This window comes from Tetrahymena thermophila, assembly GCF_000189635.1.
Source record: "Tetrahymena thermophila SB210 genomic scaffold scf_8254547, whole genome shotgun sequence".
NCBI classification, from domain to species: domain Eukaryota; phylum Ciliophora; class Oligohymenophorea; order Hymenostomatida; family Tetrahymenidae; genus Tetrahymena; species Tetrahymena thermophila.
The window spans coordinates 1,611-23,982 of NW_002476318.1; the positions used below are offsets into that span (position 1 = coordinate 1,611).

At 18.1% G+C, this 22,372-nt stretch overlaps 7 protein-coding genes across 7 annotated transcripts in view; 3 read left to right on the top strand and 4 right to left on the bottom strand. All coding sequences in view use genetic code 6, as the record gives it.

Annotated features, from left to right (window-relative positions):
- Positions 1 to 2,222, top strand: part of TTHERM_01413110 (hypothetical protein) — a gene marked incomplete at both ends in the record, with an annotated part of 2,343 nt that extends 121 nt beyond the window's left edge. The window contains 11 exons of the mRNA XM_001021474.3: positions 1 to 33; positions 107 to 196; positions 353 to 442; positions 501 to 590; positions 836 to 925; positions 1,086 to 1,175; positions 1,325 to 1,414; positions 1,494 to 1,583; positions 1,771 to 1,860; positions 1,911 to 1,985; positions 2,132 to 2,222. The exon at positions 1 to 33 is cut by the window's left edge and continues 121 nt beyond it. Coding sequence (XP_001021474.3) covers positions 1 to 33; positions 107 to 196; positions 353 to 442; positions 501 to 590; positions 836 to 925; positions 1,086 to 1,175; positions 1,325 to 1,414; positions 1,494 to 1,583; positions 1,771 to 1,860; positions 1,911 to 1,985; positions 2,132 to 2,222 — 919 coding nt within the window. The remainder of the gene's footprint in view (positions 34 to 106; positions 197 to 352; positions 443 to 500; positions 591 to 835; positions 926 to 1,085; positions 1,176 to 1,324; positions 1,415 to 1,493; positions 1,584 to 1,770; positions 1,861 to 1,910; positions 1,986 to 2,131) is intronic.
- Positions 2,223 to 4,053: 1,831 nt separating this feature from the next.
- Positions 4,054 to 4,745, bottom strand: TTHERM_001413120 (hypothetical protein; the record flags this gene model as incomplete). Its single annotated transcript, XM_012798946.1, has 5 exons — positions 4,054 to 4,067; positions 4,134 to 4,304; positions 4,372 to 4,374; positions 4,451 to 4,593; positions 4,654 to 4,745. 5 exons carry the CDS (start codon positions 4,743 to 4,745, stop codon positions 4,054 to 4,056), a joined length of 423 nt encoding a protein of 140 aa, XP_012654400.1.
- Positions 4,746 to 8,352: 3,607 nt separating this feature from the next.
- On the bottom strand, positions 8,353 to 9,250 carry TTHERM_01414120 (hypothetical protein; the record flags this gene model as incomplete). The annotated part of the gene is made up of 4 exons (XM_001021476.3): positions 8,353 to 8,380; positions 8,442 to 8,566; positions 8,682 to 9,125; positions 9,242 to 9,250. 4 exons carry the CDS (start codon positions 9,248 to 9,250, stop codon positions 8,353 to 8,355), a joined length of 606 nt encoding a protein of 201 aa, XP_001021476.3.
- A 460-nt stretch (positions 9,251 to 9,710) lies between these two features.
- Positions 9,711 to 12,114, bottom strand: TTHERM_001414121 (kinase domain protein; the record flags this gene model as incomplete). Its single annotated transcript, XM_012798947.1, has 9 exons — positions 9,711 to 10,049; positions 10,117 to 10,180; positions 10,228 to 10,558; positions 10,638 to 10,656; positions 10,713 to 10,826; positions 10,912 to 10,970; positions 11,033 to 11,209; positions 11,299 to 11,640; positions 11,802 to 12,114. The coding sequence occupies 9 exons, from the start codon at positions 12,112 to 12,114 to the stop codon at positions 9,711 to 9,713; spliced, it is 1,758 nt and encodes a 585-aa protein (XP_012654401.1).
- Positions 12,115 to 12,739: 625 nt separating this feature from the next.
- Positions 12,740 to 13,237, bottom strand: TTHERM_001414123 (hypothetical protein; the record flags this gene model as incomplete). The annotated part of the gene is made up of 1 exon (XM_012798948.1): positions 12,740 to 13,237. One exon carries the CDS (start codon positions 13,235 to 13,237, stop codon positions 12,740 to 12,742), a length of 498 nt encoding a protein of 165 aa, XP_012654402.1.
- Positions 13,238 to 14,391: 1,154 nt separating this feature from the next.
- On the top strand, positions 14,392 to 17,084 carry TTHERM_01414130 (tetratricopeptide repeat protein; the record flags this gene model as incomplete). Its single annotated transcript, XM_001021477.2, has 14 exons — positions 14,392 to 14,430; positions 14,487 to 14,536; positions 14,614 to 14,703; positions 14,758 to 14,847; positions 14,979 to 15,068; positions 15,127 to 15,216; positions 15,434 to 15,526; positions 15,664 to 15,753; positions 15,924 to 16,013; positions 16,098 to 16,187; positions 16,317 to 16,406; positions 16,594 to 16,683; positions 16,738 to 16,812; positions 16,994 to 17,084. 14 exons carry the CDS (start codon positions 14,392 to 14,394, stop codon positions 17,082 to 17,084), a joined length of 1,158 nt encoding a protein of 385 aa, XP_001021477.2.
- A 1,761-nt stretch (positions 17,085 to 18,845) lies between these two features.
- TTHERM_001414130 (transmembrane protein, putative) lies at positions 18,846 to 21,456 on the top strand (the record flags this gene model as incomplete). Its single annotated transcript, XM_012798949.1, has 2 exons — positions 18,846 to 19,393; positions 21,300 to 21,456. 2 exons carry the CDS (start codon positions 18,846 to 18,848, stop codon positions 21,454 to 21,456), a joined length of 705 nt encoding a protein of 234 aa, XP_012654403.1.
- Positions 21,457 to 22,372: the final 916 nt, after the last annotated feature.

Sequence of the window (22,372 nt, forward strand, 5' to 3'; positions counted from 1 at the left end):
TAGTGAAATTAAGTCTTTAACCTTGAATTTAGAGTAAAAATATTAATGAAAATTTAGATATAACTAAACTCAATTAATTTATTAAATATCAATATTTTTCAAATAGTGGTAAGAATATGTCAAACAGTCAAATATAATTATTATTTGAAGATTTACCTCATTTTAAAAATCTGAGTGCACTCAAACTAAATTTTAGGTAGAATTTATTTCAAAAAACATATATTTTAGTCATTTTAATAAAAATACTTTTGAAATTCATTTTTTTCTTTTTGTAGAAAAAAAATAATTTTTTGTAAAATTTCTTTTTAAATATTTTAAATAAAATATTTCATTTAATTAATAAATAAATTAGATAGAATAATATTTCATATGAAGGAGCTTTTTATTTGGGTTAATACATAAGAAACTGTAAAAAATTAACAAAACTTAAACTAAATCTAAAGTAAATTAATTTCTTGATTATTTAAAAGAAATAAATTGTTATTAATAATTCTTTTAAGCAAAAATAATATTCAATCAGATGGAGTATATTAACTAGTAGAGGCTGTAAATACTTTGAGCAATATTTAATATCTCTAGATTTGGATTGGGTAAAATGTTAATTATTATTTAATTTTAAAAAATTATTTGATAATATTATAATTTTTTTTAAAAAAAAACAATATAAATTGAGATTTTATCAAATAAGTAAAACAAATTCATACAAAATTGTTATTTTATTTTTAGTTTATAAAATAAAAACATAAATTAAATTAAGATATAAAATAAATTTCAAATATTAATTAGATATTTCTTTTAAGATAAGATTTTTAAAATGTTTTTTGAACTAAAAAAGAGAAAATTAAATTGGAGATGAAGGATCCTAAACAATATGTTTGAACTTAGCAAATTGGAAGAATCTAATTAATTTATAACTCTACTTATAGTATATTTAAATATTTTTTATTTTTATAACAATCTTTTTTATCTCATTTTCAATTAAATTTAATTTATAAATTTTAATATTATCAATAATTTTTTAAATAGACATTCATGTTTGTTTTATAATTTTTATAAAAGATATTTATCATTTTTCTCTAATAAAGCCTAAATTAAATTAACGATAAAGGAATATCTAATATCTCAGCAGGCTTGAGCAGGTGCTTACAACTTTAAAAGCTCGGAATTAGCTTTTTGTAAATACAAATAGTTTTTTATTTAAAAATTAAAAATAAATCTTTTAATTAAGTTTATTACCTTAATTTCTTAATTTATTAACTCACTCAAAATTATTATTAAAATGGTGATTTACAATATAATTTATTTTAATTGATAATCGGAAAAGGAATAATTAAATAGGAGAAGAAGGAGCATATACAATAGGCTAAGGTTTAAGTAACTTGAAAAATCTAACAGATTTAGAATTAATACTAGAGTAAAAATTTATTTGAGATTAATTTATTATTAGCTAATATTAAATATTTTATTAATTAATTTATTATATTCTCAAACAGCTAAAATAATATTGGAAATGCAGGAGCATTTAGTATTGCAGAAGGTTTGAGTTAGTGCACGTAAATTACAAAATTAACTCTTAGCTTATTGTAAATTTATTAATTAAAATTAAGTGATTAATTAATTATTATCTTTTAAAAATGGGTTGCTTAATTGAAAATTTTAGCAATAATATTTGAGAACTTCATTAAATAGAAAATAAAATTTAGTTTTTTATATTAATTTATTATTTATTTATTTATTTGCTTCATAAAATAAATATTATTAAATTTAAAGAGACACTAATATTTATGATCAAGGGTATTAAATGATTGATTAAAGTCTTTTAGTCTTAAAGAAATTATCATTTTTCGAGTACTGGTTTAAGTAAAATTTTATTTTAAATAAAATTTATGCTAATATTTTTATTTTATTAGCTTTGATGATAAACTGCTCAAATCAAAAGATATATTTGATTGCAAAAACATAAAAATCTTGTTTCTGAACTTTGAGTAATTCAATTTTAATAAAAAAAAATTATCTTTAAAAATCATTAATTAATTAATTTATTAAACTATTTTGATATGCTTGATTTAAATCAAATTATTTTATTCTATTTTTTCTTTGTTAGTAATTAACAAAAATTAAATAAATTTAGTATGTCAAAATCTGATAATTATATTACCAAGCATAAGTAAAAGGCACTTAAAATTAAAAGATTAGTTATATACTATTAGGAAACTTATTGATATTACTTAATAAATTAAAATAATTAATCATTCAATACTTAATAAGTAAATAAACTAATTCCCATAATAAATTTTTGTATAATTCATGTTTTTAATTTGAAATTTGTTATTATTTTAACATTAAAAAAATAATTTTTTGAAAATAATTTATACGAATTTAATTTGTAATTTCGTTTGTATGCGGCACAATCTATTTAATTGTAATTATATTTTGTGAAAAATTAATTATTCTAACTAAATTACCACAAAGAATTAAAAATAATAGTTTAAAATATGTAGGGCCATAATAAAATACATAATAATATATATTTGATTAAAATGTTATAAATAAAAAATTTGATATTCTTTATTATGATAAATGTTTTTTGTATTAAAAAAAGCAATAATTTAATTGGAGATGAAGGAGCCGAAACAGTAAGTTTAAACTTAGGAAATTTGAAGAATCTTCTAAATTTATAACTCTCCTTATAGTATAATTAAACATTTTTAATTTATGACAATCTTTTAGATCATTTTAAATTAAAATTGAATAAATAGAATTTTAACATTATCAAAAATTAAAAAAAACAAGCATTTAATGTATAATAATTTAATAAAGGATATTATCATCTTTTTTTAAAAAAAGCCTAAATTAAATTAACGATAAAGGATTATCTAATATCTCAGCAGGCTTGAGCAGGTGCTTACAACTTTAAAAGCTGGGAATTAGCTTTTTGTAAATTCAAATAATTTTTTATTTTTTAATTAAAAATAAATCTTTTAATTAAGTTTTATACCTTAATTCCTTAAGTTATTAACTCACTCAAAATTATTTTTGAAATGATGATTTTTTACAATTATGAAAATAGTTAAGATTTAGAAAAAAAATATATTTATAATTTATAAATGCAGGAATAGCATTATAATATTTTATTTAAAAGAAGAGTAAAAATTAATTAAAATCTAATATAAATAAATTAATATCATTAAGCAACTAAAAATTTAAAAAATGAATGATTGAATATTTATTTCATACTTTAATTTTTAAAAATTAAATAAATAGATTTAAAATAAATATTAATTTTATAATTGATTTATTTAGATAAAAAAACATTTAATTAATAATGAATGATGAGTTTATTAGAAATAAAATATTGTTTTATTTAATTTTATTCAAATAAATAATAAATTTTATAATATATATTCTTAATTATTCCTACACATTTTTTCTACACTTCAATAAACTAGATTTTAAATATATTAATTTTTTTCTTCTTTAATTTTAAATATTATTTGAATTAGCAGATAAATTTAAATAGAATCAAATTTAATATAGAAAATGGTTTGAATGCATTTAAAAAAAAAAAAAAATTAGTTAAATAAAGTTTACAAGATATAAAAATATATAAATAAATAAATAAACAAATACATAAGAATATTAATTTATTACATATATTTTTTATACATTATAACTTTTTTATATTTATGTCATTATAAATTAAGTTGTGTCTCTATTTAATCCATATCATATGATTCATCCTAAAAGTTATCAAGTTGATTCTTAGAGCACATCCCTTGTCTGTTTGCTTCTCTAACTAAATTTTTTTTATTATTTAATAATTTAATTATGCCTTTAAAATTTACTTATTTGTTTAATTTTATATTTAAAAAGAAATAAACAAACCTACAATTTAAAAAAAAAAATTTCTGAATATTAATTATATTTGCTGATTTTAGTTGGGTTTACTTAACTCAATTTGTAAATAAATAAATACATTTTTCAAAGTAAATAAATAGTCTTACTCTCTTTTATATTATCAGATAGAATGAATGAATTTGATTGACTCTATCTTCAAATGTTACCAGCTGTTTTTTATTAAAGTTTGAATTTAATAACTTTTTTAAATTTGATGAAAATTTAATTTTTTATACTCACTATTTATTTATTTTATGGAAATGTATTTATTTGCATTTTTTTTTTTTGTGTCTCTCTTAATTAATTAATAAATGTAATTTTTACAGACTAATTAATTATTTTTAATTTTAAAATAAAAATCCTTATTTTAGTTCCAATAAGAGTCGAGTTTTCGCTGAGCTTACATGCTATTATAATAAATCATCAATATAGTTTTAGAATTCATTCATCTTCAAATTTTATCAAAAATGTTACATCCTATTTAATATATTTTTTATTTGTTTGCATAAATGAATCATCCATCATAGTTTAAATAAATATCTTATAAAGTTACTCGCTAATAATTAAGAATATTTAAGAAATAGGTTATCAAAGTTGTGAATCCTTAAAAATTCCTACCAACTTTATATTTAAATAAATAAATAGTTTATTTGTTTTGATATTCTTCCTTATTTAATAATCATTATTGTTTACTTGCTATATTTAAATTTAATTTATTAAATATTTCTTAAATATTTTTTCTAAAAATTAATTTACAATCTTATTGAATTTTAATATATTTTTAGCTATTTTAATGAAAAGTCCTCTTAAATATTTTATAATTACTCCCTTTTTTAAATTAAATTCATTTTAGTACTCTCTAAAATTTAATTATTTATTTATTTATAATCTTTACTTCCTTTATGAATATTAAATTCAGTTATATGAGCATCTGAATTAATCTTAAATCTTTTAGAATATTACATTTCACTATTTATATTAATAAAATAAACTTAATATTTTATTTTAATATAAAATAATTAAAAGATATTAATTACTCTTTGCTGTTTAGAATATTAGATTTAGTTAGTTTGCTTTATTTAATTTTGAATCTTATAAATAAAACTCAAATAAAATAATACTCTGTGCTATTTTTATATTGATTTATTATCTTCTATTTAAACCCATTTAATAATATTACTCATATCTATTTTAAATTTTAGCACTGATTAGTTATCTTTGAATAACTCTACAAAAATTTTACGGACTTTTTTTTATTTAAAAGAAAATGTTTTTTTTTGGAAGTATAAAATTAAAAATCTGACTAGCTATTTATTTCGATTCAAAATTAATTTTTTTGTTGAAATCTGAAATCTTCAATGTTAATTTGTAAATTACACTCTATTTATGAAAATAAATAAGTTTAACTAAAATGTCTCAACTAGAAGCCAATCAAAATTTTACTGCCTAGAAAGATTTAGAAAATTAATTGATAGGTTAATAATTTATTAATAAATAAATAAGTTAATCAATCAAGAATTTTCGAGACTTAATTGACTCAAAAAAGATACTTACTTTCTATTTTGTATAAAAAAATTAATTAATAAATTAATTAATTGATCCTGGTATTAAATAAATATTTGAATAGATTCTAAATAAAAGACTACCCACTAATAGGATTATAAAGTTGTATGTATATATGTATAGATGTTCTTCTTTAAAAGCGTTTAATTAATATTACTGCCTTTTTGATAATTAAAAATTTATTAAGTATCTTTAATAAATTATAATAAATTGAATGCTTACAATCTATTTAAATAATAAAATTTATTTTTTAAATTCTTTTGGTTATTTGTAAAATTTTTATTTTACAATCTATTTTTAGAATTTAGCAAATTTATTAATTAATTATTTCTTGTGGCACCTTTCAAAGATATTACGAGCTATTTTCAAATTAAAAGAATAACTTAACTTCCATAAAAATAAATAGAAAATGAATACGCTCTATTTATTTATTTTATTTTTTTATAAAGTTAAATAAGCTATTAAGACCTAAATAAGAATTAGCAAGCTATTTTAAATATTACTTTCTGTTTAAAAATAAAAATAGATTAATTAACAACCAAATTATTAGATAAAATAAAAATATTACCCGCTATTTAATATGAAAGTTATTCATCATAAACATATTTATTTCTGTTAGCAAATAAATGTTTACCTAATTTAGAATTAAATTATTTCAATATTCTTGATCTAACTAGCAAACTACTTTATTACATAAAGCTATTTCAAATTTATTTATCAATGAGTCACAGTCAATATAAATATGTCAAATTTATATTAGTTACGTTCCACTTTTTAAAGTTTAAATTGTTTTTTTAATTTAAGTATTAGAAAAATTAAAGTTTTACAGGAGGCTATTTAAATTATTAAAGTCAATTAAACAAAAACTAATTTAGGTAATTTTAAGCTTTTACTCTTTTCTATTTTAATAAAAGATAAATAAGAATATTTTCATAATAAATAATAATCAAATATTATGGACTGTTAAATAGATAGATTCAACAAATTTTAAGATTTTATGATAGAATTTAATGATAAAAATTACTTACTATTTTAGAAAGAAAAAATAGTAAAATAATAAATAAAAACTAAATAATCTAAAATAAATTTACCTAATATTTTGATTTAAATATATTTATTAGAACTTTGATAAGCAAAATAATTGAGAATATTTATGGTACATTCTATTTTTATTAATTTATTTATGCTTTTTCAGTAATTTAATCAAATCATAAATTTATAAGCTTTAATTAAATACTTCCTATTTAGAGATTTAATTTTAACGTTTTGTTGTAAAATCATATGATAAATGCACTGTCTCAAATATTTTACATGCTATTTTAAAATAAAATAGTTAAAGCAAAAATAATTGTTGAAGTAAAAATATTTAAAATTTATTTGGATTAACTAACTAATTAATAAATTAATATATTTAATTATTTATTTATTTATTAACTAAAATTTTTTACTTCCTATTTTTTAGCATTTTTTTGTTGATTGAAGTTCTTCTTATAAAAAGTGATTTAGTATTTATTTATTACTAGCTATTCATTTATTTATATCAAAGAATAAATCAGCCATAGTTTCTGAAATTATTTAAATTTTAAATTAAATATGTGTTAAATGTTACTGACTATTTTTAAGCATTCATTCATTTATTTAAATTTATTTTCCTTAAATATTAATTACTCCTTTCTATGAGTAAAATATATGTTTTTTAATCTTCTTCTATAAAATTAGTCAATTATTTTACGTGATGTATCTATTCGTTCATTATTATATTAGAATCAAAAGAGTTAACTTTTTAAATGAAACTATCTCAAAACATTTACTATCTATTTTAATATGAAATTTGTTTAATATCTATATCAACTCAAAATAAGTAATTACTCCCTATTTTATTTTAAATTTATAGACTGTGTATTAATTATCTGACCAAAAGCTACTCAAAAAAATTACCATCTATATTGAAAATTAAATTATGTTTTCTTTTATTGCAGTTTCAGTTATTTTTACATCCTTTTTTAATGATAGTTTGTTTAGACATATTTTTAAATCAATCAATAATCATCTTTTATTACTTTCTATTTTAGATATTCATTTTAATTTAATATTTTTATTGAACACATTTTCAAAATCAAATTAATTAAGCAATTAAATAAATAAAGAAGTAAGCAAGGAATAAAGAAAGAAAGATTAAATGTACCCTCTATTTCCAATTTAAAGTTTGATAAGAATCTACTTTTTGCAAACCAAAATTAATTACATCCTATTTTATGTTAAATTAGAGTAAACTTTTTTGATAAAAAATTGTATGAAAATTTTACCATCTATTTGTTAAACAAATTAAAGCTAATTCAGAATCTTCTCAACAAAATAAACTAAAATTACTCCCTGCATTTATTTTAATAATAGCTTATAGCAAAATATTCAAAATCAAGTAAATTTTATGAAATTACTTCCTATTTTTTTAAATTGTTTGTAATAAATAAATGAATGAATAAACCATATATTTTAGAAAAATAATTGTTACCTGCTAATTTAATTTAAAAATGATAGATTAATTAATTAATTATTTTATATAGTTATTTCATTCTGTTTTCATCAAATCAATTTATTGAAATGTAATTAATACCAGCTAAATTTATTTTAGTTATTTATTAATTAATTAATTTAATATTTTTATTTTATAACTAATTTTTTGTAAAATATTAATTACTCGCTTTTGTTTATGTTTTATTAAATAAATTATTAATCCTCATCCATTTATTTAAATCTTTTAAATTTCTAAAATTTACTAACTTTTTATTTATTTTTAGTTAAATAGTTCATCAATTTGTCATAAAAATCTTTATTTTAAATAATTAATTACACCCTGTTTTTATGTCAAAATTAGTTGATTATCTTAATCCTTCAATATATTTATTTAGTTATTTACCAGCTATTTTCATATAAATTTATTTATCAAAAATTAATCGAATTATTTTAATCATATATATTACTAACTATTTTTTATTTTTTAAGTAATTAATTAATTGACCATCTTAGAGTCTAACTAAAATATTTCAATCATATTTATTTATTACCACCTTTTTTGAATATTTAAATTAATTGAGCATCTTAGAGTCTAACTAAAATATTTCAATCAAATTTATTTATTACCCACTTTTTTGAATATTTAAATTAATTAATTGAGCATCTTAGAGTCTAAGTAAAATATTTCAATCATATTTATTTATTACTAGCTTTTTTGAATATTTAAATTAATTGAGCATCTTAGAGTCTAAGTAAAATATTTCAATCATATTTATTTATTACCCACTTTTTGAATATTTAAATTAATTAATTAATTGAGCATCTTTGATTCTAAGTAAAAGATTTGAATCGTATTTATTAATTACTCCCTTTTATTAAAAAATATTAGAGAATTTAAAATCTAAAATAAAAGGTAATAAAATACTATCTATTTTAATATATAAAGGTAGTTGAGCATATCTGAATAGAAATTGCACTAAACTGTGAAAATTATTCAAAATTTACAGGCTATTTTGAATTTGAAAGTGATTAGTTAATTCATTGAAATGAGTAGAAAATAAAAAATCGTACTATCTATTTATTTATTTATATATTTAAAGATTAATATTAACATTTATTTTGAATAATTACCAAAAAGTAAAAATATTACCCTCTATTTTTGTATATGAAGAATAAGTATTAGATTTTAAAAATAATCAGAAAGGTTTGGAAAGTACTTGCTGTATTGTATTATTTATTACAAAAAAGGGATCAATAATTTATTAACCATAATCATAATTGAGTCAAATACTTCCTATTTAATAAATAATAGAAATCAAAATACTCTTCTAATAAAGATTATTTAAGCAAAAAAATATTCTTTAAGGACAGTATGGCCTTTTTAGTAAACTTTTATCTTAGAATTTTAGGCACTAATTTAAAATAATTTAACGTTTAAAAAAATTGTAAGCTCTTTTAAATTATCAAAACAAAAATTTCAGTGCTGAATTAATTAATTAATTAATGATTAAATATAATAACTGTAAAGTATTCTTTAGAATTTCCTTTTTTAGATTACAAATAACTAATTCTTGAATAGGAATAGCGAATTAATTGAAAAATAAATGCTATTTGTTTTTTTTTTTTTTTTTGCATCAGGTAAAAGCTATTTTATTTTTTAAATTAAACTTATTTAATTAAGATTTCAATTTTCAAGATGTAATAAAAATTGCCAGTTTTATTTCCAGTCATAAAAATCAAGTATTTTATTGTTTCTTCATACATAGAAGCTGATGAATATAAATAAATTACTTGGTAGATTAATTGCTAGCTTATTAATCAATCTTTATTTGCTCTTGATTTTGCTAATAATTCTGAATGTCTTATTTTTTTTCTGTTTTTTGCTTCTAGATTTAATCTTGATGACCTAATTCTGGCTATTTCTAGAAAACCTATTAAGAATTTGCTTATTAATTTGAAATAAAAGGTTAAATATTCTATTTTTAATTTCCCTATTTCTCCTATTGATTTAACAAATCATCGATTATTTGTTACATTTCCTTTATTTTTTATTATAACTCACTAATAACTGCCTCCTAATTTTCATTAAAAATTCAAGAAGAATAAACAAATATTTTATATTAAATAATAGAAAGAATCAACATGTTTTTATTTTTAAGCATCAATCTATGAATTGAGATATTAGGCTAATTCCTTTTCGTTTTTACTATAAAAATATTTATTTAATTTAGTTAAAAAGAATTAAAAAAGTACATGATTGGGTAAAACTTATTCTCCAAACCTTGAACATATTCAATGTCTTATCTAAACTATCTGATGTGTTACTGAGCTGCTGCATCATCGATTACTTCAATAAATTTGCTGTCTAAGTCAAATTCTAAAGAAACAATTCCTTTTAATATTATTAAAACTTCTTTAACCTTTAACCTTTCTCTTGGAATGAATTTTGTCAATCCATCAATTATGTATCTAAGTTATTTCTCATAATTGAAATTTTAGAAGTCTGCATTATATTGCAAAGGTTGGTGCTTGCTAAAAACCAAATTCGCTTAGAATCCTGAAATCATTGTGTATATCAAATAACCTATTAATTCAAGAAAGGCATTTTAATGAGAGAAATTTATAATCTCATGAATGATTCATGGTATATTTCAATAAATTACCTAAAGAACATGCTTCGCTCTTAAAATTAACATAATAAATTTTGAAAATAATTATAAAGATTTATCAATAAATACTCTTTGACTTGGTTATTTCTTTACAGCTATTCCTAATTTTATGTATTCCTTAGAGTAAGTATCAAATTTTGAGGAATCATAACATTCTGGAGCTTGACATAAAATGTTTCCTTTCTTTGGATGAATTAATTATTATAAATATAAATAAGCACTATAGCTAGCTTCATTTCTTTTTTTAGAGATGTAAAAAGAACTTTACATATTCATCAATAGCATATCCAGATTATTAGGGGAGATTATAAGCTAATCCAAAGTCAGCTAATTAATTTTATTTATTTATTTATTCGAATGATATTAATCTAAGCTTAATAAAGGTATACAAACAACTGCGTTTCCATTGTAATCAATTAGGATATTATCCATCTTCAGATCATTAACTAAGCCTTTCTTAGAGTGGATAAAGTAAAGACCCTCTGCAATATCCTTTGCGTATTTAATAGCTGATAACTCATTCAATCTTTCATTTTAGGTATTCTTCATAATTTCATTCAGAGTTCCTATTTTTTATCAAAATATTCCATTTAATTAATGCATACATAAATAGATGGATGGATGTCATATAGCTTTTGAAGGTAATGATTTATACCTAAACATTCAGTGAGAACTAGGAAAATAAAATCATTTCCCTCTATCTAATGTAGAAGATTGACTACATAAGGAGAGCCCTTGCATTAATTGAGCATTTTAATTTCTTGCTAAACTTAACCTAAAATAACTTGATCAACATTGTCCTTTGAATCTTTAATATTAATTCCTTTGATAGCATACCTCTTGTTAGTTGATTTTTCCTTTGCTAATACGACTAATCCTTGAGCTCCTTACCCTAAAAATCTAAATTCATCATATCCTTTTTGCGATAATTCGCTCTTCATTTCTTTGTAAACCATATTCTAGATTTTACTCAATGTAGGTTCATTAATTTCAGAAACTTTTGGGATTTTTAGAATAAATAATGATTAATGCTACTTATACTTAAAAATAATTTGATTTATGGCTTTAAATTTATAGTAGGCCTTAAATTTAAAAAAATGATACTCAGATAGTTTATTATCATAAAATAATTATGTAAATTAAAAAAATGCAATTTACAAAGCAACTCTTGTTTTTGAAGCATTTAAATACCCTTATCTGCATACATCTATCTGATTTTCTACCTATTTTGGATATGCTGAAGTAGCTTTAACTTTGTCATTTGAAGTTGCTACTAATTTTAGCTGATTTACTCCATTAGATCTACCTTATTTTTCTAAGCTTTAATTAATTATTCTTTTCCCTATTAATTTAATTAAATTAACAAAATTATTAATTAATTATAATGAATTAAAGAATATTTTTTGTTTTTATTATGTTTCCTTTTAATAAATTCAATATCAATAAGGTATAGGCTAATTAATCCTATCATGTTTTTTTGTTAGAATATTTATTTTTTTCATTTTAAAAATACCTTATCTTTGATCATACAAAGATTAAACACATTTTTCAAACATATTTATCTATTTATCTATTTATCTATCTATCTATCTATCTATCTTTATAAAGCAAATATTTTTTTTATTTAATACTAAATTTGTGCATATATAGCTAGCTAATAGATCGCCTCATTTAATCCAATAAAATCCATTTCTAAATTTTAAATCCGAAAATCCGTTGATATCACTATTTTTTTGAATGGCTGATTCATTTGAAAATTATTTATATAAAAATAAATAATTATATAATAGAATTTAATTAATTAATTAATAATATTAATAATTTTAATTTATACCAATCTTTATCATTTTTCTATTAAATTTTTAATTAATTTTAGCTTTTTTTAAAAATTAAAAATAATTTTTAATTTCAATAAAATTAAATTAAAATTAAAATAATTTACTTAAAATTAAAAAGTAAACAAATAAATTATTAAAATAAAATAACATAAAAATTAAAAATTAGTAAATTGATTTATTTTTTATTTATATTTTACTTGTAGCTTCTTAGCGACAGAAAAAATATGCAGCAAATAGCAATAAATAACTAACTAAATATCATTAATTTTGAATTAAAAATTATTTTAAAAATTTAAATAAATAGTGTTTCACTTTTTATTTTGCTATTTAATTAATATCTTTTTTCTTATTTTAATATTTATTCTTCCATTATACTGAATTGGTTTTGTTTGTTTTTTCATATTTAATAATTTTTAATTTTAACAATATGATAACTAATTAAATTTATGCTATTAAAAACTTATAAAGTAACTTTTATGTTTTCTATCTAGTTTTTCCTCTTTTTAATTTTTTAAATCCTCTTCTTGATCTTCTAAAATATATTATTTTTAAAATGTAAATCTCTTTTCTTCCTTATCTTTAGTACCATAAAGTGAGTGATTTTAATAAATTCTTTAAGAGAGTTTATTTTTTACTCTGTCTTTTTTTACTCTTCAATAGATTTTGTTGTTTTTTTATTGTTTAAGAAATATTTTAATTATTTTAATCAATGTATTTTTTATTTTGACTTTGAGACTAAATTTAAAAATTGATCATTCATCTTCTATCTAATCTGATTTTAAGATTTTTATAAAATATAATGAATGATTAAAATAGCTCATTTTTAATATTTGAAGTTAATTACTTAAGTTTAATTTGTTAATATTTAAGGAAATTTAATGCATTCTTATAATTGCTACTGAATTCATCTACAAATACACTAAGATTATTGATGTTTTTTTCTTATTCTATGATTATATAGATTTATTAAGAGATTTTCTTTTTTTTTCTAAAGAGAAATGATTAATTTACAGAAAAAAGTTAATAAAGCTTTTTTTTATTGAATATTATCGAAATAAATTTTGAATCTAGCAATACTATTTTATATTCAAGTACTTTAATTCTCTTTTCATACCGATTTAATTTTATAAATCTTTTTAAATATCTTTTTATTCCTCTATTTTTGTTTTACCTCTTAACAATTTTCAATATTAATTATCTATACTAATAATAACATCTTATATATTTGATATTTTGAATTAGGAGAAAACCAACCATTTCTCTTTTGCACTTCAAAATCTACACTTTTAAATTTTTTTCAGTTTCATAAAGCATCTCTTAAAATTAATTTTGAGTATATTATTGCCATTCTAGTTAAAATAATTCTTTCTCCTTTAGAAAATAATTGTTTAGTAGATAAAATTAATAAATATTGTTTTACATTATAATTTAATCAAAATTTATATTTCAATTTGTAAAATAGTAAATAAAAATTCTATTCCGTTATTTAAAGTAGAATAAAACTCTGTAACTTGTAAGCCAAGTTCATAATTTAAACAAAAAATAAATAATAAATGTGATTAAAAATTAAATTTGTTAATTAATTAATTTGTTTGTAGAGAAAAAATAATTTTAAAACCAAAATTTTTCAAAAAATATAATTTTATAAAATAAGATTTAAATAAGTATTTTGCTATAAGTTTATCAAATTTATATAAAAATTGATCATTTATTTGACATCATTTAAAATTTATATTTTATTCTTTTAATTATTCTTTTTGAGTGGTAATAAAATATAAAATAAATAAAAATTGTAGTATAAATTAATATGTAAAAAGTATCTTTAAATAAATTAATTAAATTTAACATTGTATAATTACTTTTTTAATTTAAGATTAAAAACTAATCAAATTAGTGAGAAAAAAAAAAGAATGGAATAATAAGAAAGTATCTTTAACAAAATTGAAGATGTATTCATAATTTTGATTTAATGATCATTTAAATATTACTTTTTATTTGTAAAAAGTTTCTTAAAGCTAACTCTAAGACTTTAATCCATGTTAATTTTGAGCTTTAGTAAGAATTAAAAATCTTTTTATTTTTATTTGCTGTTTAAAATAAATGAAATTTAATTACTTTTTGGAATATAAAAGTGAACATATTAATTGTGATTAAGATATTGTTTAAATATCTTCTAAATTTGCTGAATGCACAGAAATCAAAACTTTAAATTTAGATATTGCGTATGAATACTTTATTGTTTTCAACTTTTATAAAAAGTAAATATTTTATAATAGTTGTTGGCATGTTTAAGATGATCAAATAAAATTATTATTTGGAGACTTACCTGGATTTAAAAATATGGATAATTTAAAGCTCAATTTAAGGTAAACAAAATTAATTTTTAACTATTTTACTTTTCATTCTATAACTGTTTCTTATTAACTTTCTAAATTTTTTTAAAAAATAGTTAGGAATATTTTAAATTCTAATTTAATTTATTAAATAATTTTTGTAGTTATAACAGAATCTCTCTTTCAGGAGTTTAAATTTTAGGAGTTTTCTTTAAAAAATGCACAATGCTAAAATAATTATTGATAGACTTTTAGTGAAAATTTTATTTTACTATAAAAAATTATTAATTTGTATTTTTTTACATTAAAAAGTGGAAACAAAATTGATTCAAAATTAGCATCTTAATTGGTAGAGGTTATCAGTCAAGTCAAAAGCATTTAATAATTAGAATTATTATTTGGGTAAAAATTAATTCGTTCTTATTAAATAAATATAAAAAATAATTTTTAAAATGTAAAAATACCCCACTGAATTTGTCTTTTAAAAAATTATTTTTTATATGTAGCAACAATATAAAAAAGAGAGGGTAATATTTTGCATATAAAAATTTGATTTGTTTGTTGATAATAAAAAATAATTTAAAAACAAAATTTATATTAAAAATTGAATAAATACAAGAAAAAATAAGATTAAAGATGAGGAAACATTAACATTTTGCAACTCCTTACAAAGTCTAGGCAATTAATTGATAAGTTTGAATATTAGATTGAGGTACATTTACTTATAAAATTCAAACAAAAATAAATATTTTTACTTCTATCTTTGATTTATGAAGTTACAAGCTTTTCTTAAAAACTTGTTTGAAAAACTTGCAAAATATATTAAGTAAATTTTTAATCTAATATAAGTGAAAATAAAATTAGTGATGAAGGAGCTATTGGATTAGGTTAAGCTTTAAGTGAATTTAAGAAACTAATTTATCTTGATTTATAGTTATAGTAATAATTACTCCATTTTTTGAGATAAATTAAAAAAATTTTTAACTATTATTTTATTCAAAAGATATTTTTTGATTAAACTAAAGTATTAAAATTATTCTTTACTTATATTAACTTATCAAAAAATTAAAATAAAAATTAATTTGATCTAAATTTTGTGTTTTAAAAAGAGAGAATAAAATTGGTAATCAAGGAGTTTCTAGCATAGCTAGAGGTTTGAGTAAAAGTACTTAAATCAAAATCTTAGCACTTATCTTACAGTAGATTTAATTAATTAAAATTAATATTATTCTAATATTTAAAAACATGAATTTATAATTGACAAAAACAATTAATAATAAAAGCTAGAATGAAATAGGGAATGATGGTGCATAATCAATTGGAGAAGCTTTAAAGAACTTGAAGAGTCTAACTAAATTAGAATTATGGTTAAAGTAATTTATTTATCTAAATTTCAAAAAATTTTATTTACAAATATTATTGATAGATTACTTTAAAAATAATTGTAAAAATACAACAACATTTAATGTTTAAATTGCGAAGTATTTTTTAATATAAAAAAGAGGAAATAAAATTGATGACATAGGTATATTAAGCATAGCGAATAGTTTGAGTATTTGCACTCATTTAGAATCTTTATAGCTTAGCTTATAGTATTAACATTTATTTATATTTCTTAATAAAATATTTAACTTATAAAAATTCAAAAAAGATATTAAATTTTATAATAAAAATTAAAAGTATTTAAAATAAATTTTAATTCAAAAGTTAGTTTTAATTTTTTATTAATTAAAGCAAAATTTGATTTATTTTTAATGAAAATAAAAATAAAATAAATAGTGATAACTATATTAGTGATGAAGGATATTTAAAATTTAATGAATATCTTAATATGATGCCCAGCTTATTAAATTTAGAATTTTCATTTAGGTATTATTTTCTATAGCATAAAATATATATATTAATATCTTCATTTATATTTAGCTAATCTGAGAAGCTATTAAAATCAAGAGATATTCTCAACTGTAAAAATATAAAGGTGCTTACTCTAAACATTTAGTAATTATATAATTTAATGTTTATATTTTTGCTATTAAAATAATCTAAAACTGATTAATTACCTATCTTTTTTTTAATTTTTATAAATTTTTCGTCTTTTATTTTTATTGAAAAGAAAATTGTTTATTTTTATCAATAATATTTATAATTTTTATAAAACAAAAAATATTTAAATTTATAGCGAATGTAAGACAAAGAGAGAAAAGATTGAACATAAGACAAAAGCACTTAAAATAAAAAGATTAGTCTAATTAAATATCAATGACTATTGAAAAAATAATTATCATTAATTTTATAATAAACAAATAAGCTTTAAAAACTAATTTCCATTTATTTTATTTAGAAAACTATTATTTTGTAGTTTGTTTCATGTATTTTATTCAATTTTATTAAAAATTCTTTAAAAAAAGTTTTTTATATTGCTATTCCCAGAATTTTATTTAATTCTTACAAAATTTATATTTTATTTAATACAAATTATTTTCTAATTTAATTAAATGAATTCCTTAAATGTAAATTTATTTTACAAAAATAGATTCAACAATATTTATTTAAAACATATAAAAATAATAAATAAATAAATCATAAATTTTAGATTTTAAACAAACTCCCAACATAAAAAATATACATTTTTAATTTTTTTGTACATTTTATCTGTAAGTGGCTTTGTATATACTTAAATGGTTAATAATTATTACGTTTGAAATGGGTTGATTCTTAAGAATATTTCTTTAGTTTCCTTTTTTTGCTTTCATATTTTATTCAATTTTATTAAAAATTCTTTAAAAAAAGTTTTTTATATTGCTATTCCCAGAATTTTATTTAATTCTTACAAAATATTTATTTTATTGAAATCAAATTATTTTCTAATTTAATTAAATGAATTTCTTAAATGTAAATTTATTTTACAAAAATAGATTCAATAATGTTTATTTAAAACATATAAAAATAATAAATAAATAAATCATAAATTTTAGATTTTAAACAAACTCCCAACATAAAAATGTACATTTTTAATTTTTTTGTACATTTTATCTGTAAGTGGCTTTGTATATACTTAAATGGTTAATAATTATTACGTTTGAAATGGGTTGATTCTCAAGAATATTTCTTTAGTTTCCTTTTTTTGCTTTCATATTTTATTCAATCATTTAATTTTTTGAATATTTGAAAAAAAAATTAATTTCAAGTACAAACAAGGATTTTTAAAAATTTATTGAAATGGATTTGTTCATTTTTATTAATTTTATTATTTATGATAATAATAAAACTGCATTTTTATTAAAAAATTCAATTTATTTTAATGTCTAAGTTAATAATTAATTAAATTTTTGTTTTCTTAAAAAAATATTTAATATAGATAAAAAATGATAATATAAAAATAAGTATTCAAAGATAAAGATGAAGTAATTGATCAAATAATTCTTTTTAAATTTACTTATTTATTTTTTTTAATTTATTAGTTTCTAAGCTCATACTTAGCATCACATTCAGATCTAGAAATTGATCTATTGTAAAATAATTAATCATTTTTTGATATCAAAGCAAAATTGAATTAAATTTCCAAAGTATATTTATTTTTTTATTAAACATTCGAAAAATTGAAAGTTTTTAGAGAGAAATAATTAATTTAATTTTTTAATTAATTAATAAATTTTTAAAAAACTTATTGTAATTTAAGAATTCTTAATTTGTTTTAAATAATATGATTAATTTTATTCAATAAAAATAAGCAAATTTAAAATATCTTTTGTTTTAGAAATATTTTTATCAATAATAGTAATTAAAATCTAGACTTTGAGAGTTTGAAAGAAATTACGACAGCTCTGTGTAAATGCAAAAATGTTGTTAGCTTAATTTTATAATTAGAGTAAATTTTTACTGAATTTCTTTAGTTTATTAAATAAGCAAAATTTAAGAGTCATTTTATTAACTCATCCTTTTAATAATAGAAAAAATAAAATAAGCGATGATGGAGTTAATTTAATTAGTTTATCATTAAATTCATTAATGTATCTAACTAAATTAGAATTATGGATTAGGTTAATTTTTTAACAACAAATATTTAGAAAATTAATTCTTTATGTTTGTTTTATAAAAGCTAAAATTGTATTGGTGATATTGGTACATAAAGTATAGCAGTAAGTTTAAGTAATTGTAATCTAATCACATCTTTAACACTTGGATTATAGTAAATTTCTTTCTCTAACTTTATTTAAATTTTTTAGCGATAGCTATATTTCATTTTATAATTTTTTAAATTAAAAATTAAAAGTTTTTTTATTTTCTACAATAAAAGTGAGAATAAAATCAGTGATGAAGGAGCTAAATCTATTGGTTTAGCGTTAATCAATCAAAAGAATCTTACTAGTCTATAACTTTACATTGAGTAAATTTTTAATTATAAATTAATAACAAAATCATTTAAATTACCATTACATATTTTAATATAAATAATTTTTATAATAAACTTATTTATTTTTTTTTAAAGTTTTAATGAAATTGGAAACTAAGGCTTAATTAGTATTGCTACGTGTTTAAGTAGCTGTATTCTCATCACAAGATTATCAATTAGCTTATTGTAAATTTGACTAATTTATTTTTTAAGCAACTATTCAAATTAAATTAATAAAATAAAAATAAAAAATATTTTATAGTAGAAAAAGGCTATTAATTTAAATTGATTTATTATTTGAATCACAACGAAGAATCAAATAATTTCTTCAAATTTAAAAATAACAAATTATTTGATCTAGAAAATATGTTTGTATATAAAATGTACAATTTTATCAAGGTCGAAAAATAAAAATAAGCACCAAATTTAAAACAAATATTAATTCATTTTTATTTACAGTTGCAATATTACAAAAAAGTATTATAATCAAAAAAAGCTATTCTCAAATAATTATTTCTTGAGTAACAAATATAAACTTCATAGACAATAAATATTATTTAATATAAATAAAAATAATTAAAAAGAAATTAAAAAAGGTTTTGAAGCAAGTTTCGAACCTTACCTGATAGTTTTATTTATCAAACATTTAATCTTCATTTAATTTTTTTTTACATATAAGATGAACACACCATCATGGAAAAAAAATTTTAGAAAAAAATGCTTTAATTAACGAGCATTTAGATTATATTCAAATTTCTCATAATATAAAATTTATAATTTTAATTTTAATAAAAATTTTTTTAGTAAATTTAAATTTAAATAAAATAATTAATTGATAGTTATGAATAATATTTAAATAAAAATAAAAAAATAAATATTATAAATTTAATTAAAGTAACTAAAATATAAGTGATGAAGGATACTTAAAATTTGGTTAATGTCTGTCAGGTTTGCCAAAATTATTATCTTTGGAACTTAAATTCAAGTAATTAATATTTTATAAATTTATTAAAGCAAAATTTTTAATTTTAGACTTGATAACAAACTGCTAATATTAAGGGAATTAATCAACTGTAAAAATATAAAGGTGCTAATCCTAAAGTAATTTTATAATTATTTAAGAATTTTTATTTAAGTATGCATTTTGAGATGTTTCTAAAACTTAAAAATATTTTATTCTTAAGAACAAGACAAAAATTTAAAATAATTGTTTTAATAATAAAAAAGTTTGTTATTTTTAGAAAAAATAAGAATCAAATAAAAAGTATTTAAGATCAGAAGACTCGTAGAAATAAAATTTTAATGATAGAATAATAATATAAATGAAATACTTATTACCACAAAAAAATTTATTAAAAAGTAAGTAGATCAAGACAATCTATTGTATAGCTAAATATTTTTCTAATTATATCTAGAAACGAGTAGAATTTGCAGGATTCGAATTCTATAAATTCAATTCAATTCAATAAGTGCCAAGACTGGTCTACAAATAATATATAATCACAATTTAATTTATTTCCTCACCTTTCATTTTATTTAATAATTTAATTTTATATTTTTTAAAGTTTTTACCTTTGTAATTTCCGAAATTATGGGTTTAGCTCATTAATTACTTTTTATTTTCCTTCTTTTTTATTAGCTAAATCTTTTTATTTGCTACACTTTTATTTTAATTAATTTTTATTGAATATTTATTTTAATTAATTTTAATTGAGTAATTCTATAAATTAATATACCAATGGAAAACTTAAAGTTAAAATTTTATATTTCATAACTTTTATAAAAGTATTATTTACATTTTTTAATATGATGAATAGTTTTTTTTATATTATTGATATTTTTTGTTGTCAATCCTACTCATTTTTAAAAACTATGGAAATAGTCTTAAAATATCTAGAAAATAAGAAATTCAGAATATAGAAGATTTGGATTTTGTTAATTAAGAATTTATTAGTTTGATTAACATTTTCATTTTTCTATTTCACTTATCTATCTATTTTAATTAAATAAAATTCTGACAGTTTCTTATTATTCAAAATTTAATTTCAAATAAAATAAAACACTTTTATTTTTTTCTTTTTAATTTAAAAAGGAAAAAACTTCTTTTAATCTTATAATAATTAATTAATTAATTAAAAAATATCTTTTTGAAGAAAAAAAAGAGAAAGCTGTTTTTAAGAAAGATAAAATGGATCAAATTTAAAATTGCTAAATGTTAGGTTATGATTAAAATGAATTATTTATCATGAAACATTATAACTAAAAATGCAACTTACATAATCAAAGGTTGGATATCTTGAAAGTAGATAACTACTCTAACCAACAAATGCTCAGGTGCCTATATTGTCTTTCAGAACAAACTTTTAAATTTCTTCCTCTGAAATAAGTACTTGATAGCAACTAATCAACCTTATTTAAAGGATGGCCCATATTAGATGACACTGAGATCTATGAGTAGCTTATGCAAATACCTAAAAAAGAGGAATTAATAAAGTAAAGCATTCAAAATGTTTAAGTTTTCTACAAACTTTTAAGAGACGAAATTAATTTACTGATTGACAAGAAAGAAAAAGATTCATTAATGAATATTGAAATGAGATACGATAGCTTTGAATATCCATTGGATTTATACAATAGAATTTGCTAAAAAGAAAAACTTAAAGATATCATACTCAATTAATACAAAGATTTTCACAATTAAAATCAAGCATTTTCTCTAATTGTAAAAGAAAACCTTGAAAAACAAAATGTTTATAAGGAATAAATGCTTAATTCTCTTAGAACACTTTAAAGTTATAAAGTGGATTTGGTATCTCAAAATTAAATAAAGGATTAAATTATTCAGCTTATCAATTAAATTAACGATTTTTCAATAGCTTAAGAAAATAGGGATATTTTGTAGGTATTCTCACTTGAAGATCTTAGCAATATTTAAAATTTCTAAAATATAGAAATTGATTTATGGTAATTTAATTTAATTATTTTTTATTTAAATTCAGAAATGAAAATGAGAAATTAAATTTAACAAAAAATCATATTTTTTGTTCTAAAAACTTAGATAAAATTTAAAACGAAAATTAATTTATTATTCTTAAGTATTTTAAGGGTAAATTAAGATTTTAAAATGAAATAACTTAAATATAAAAATTAGTACCTCTGATATTA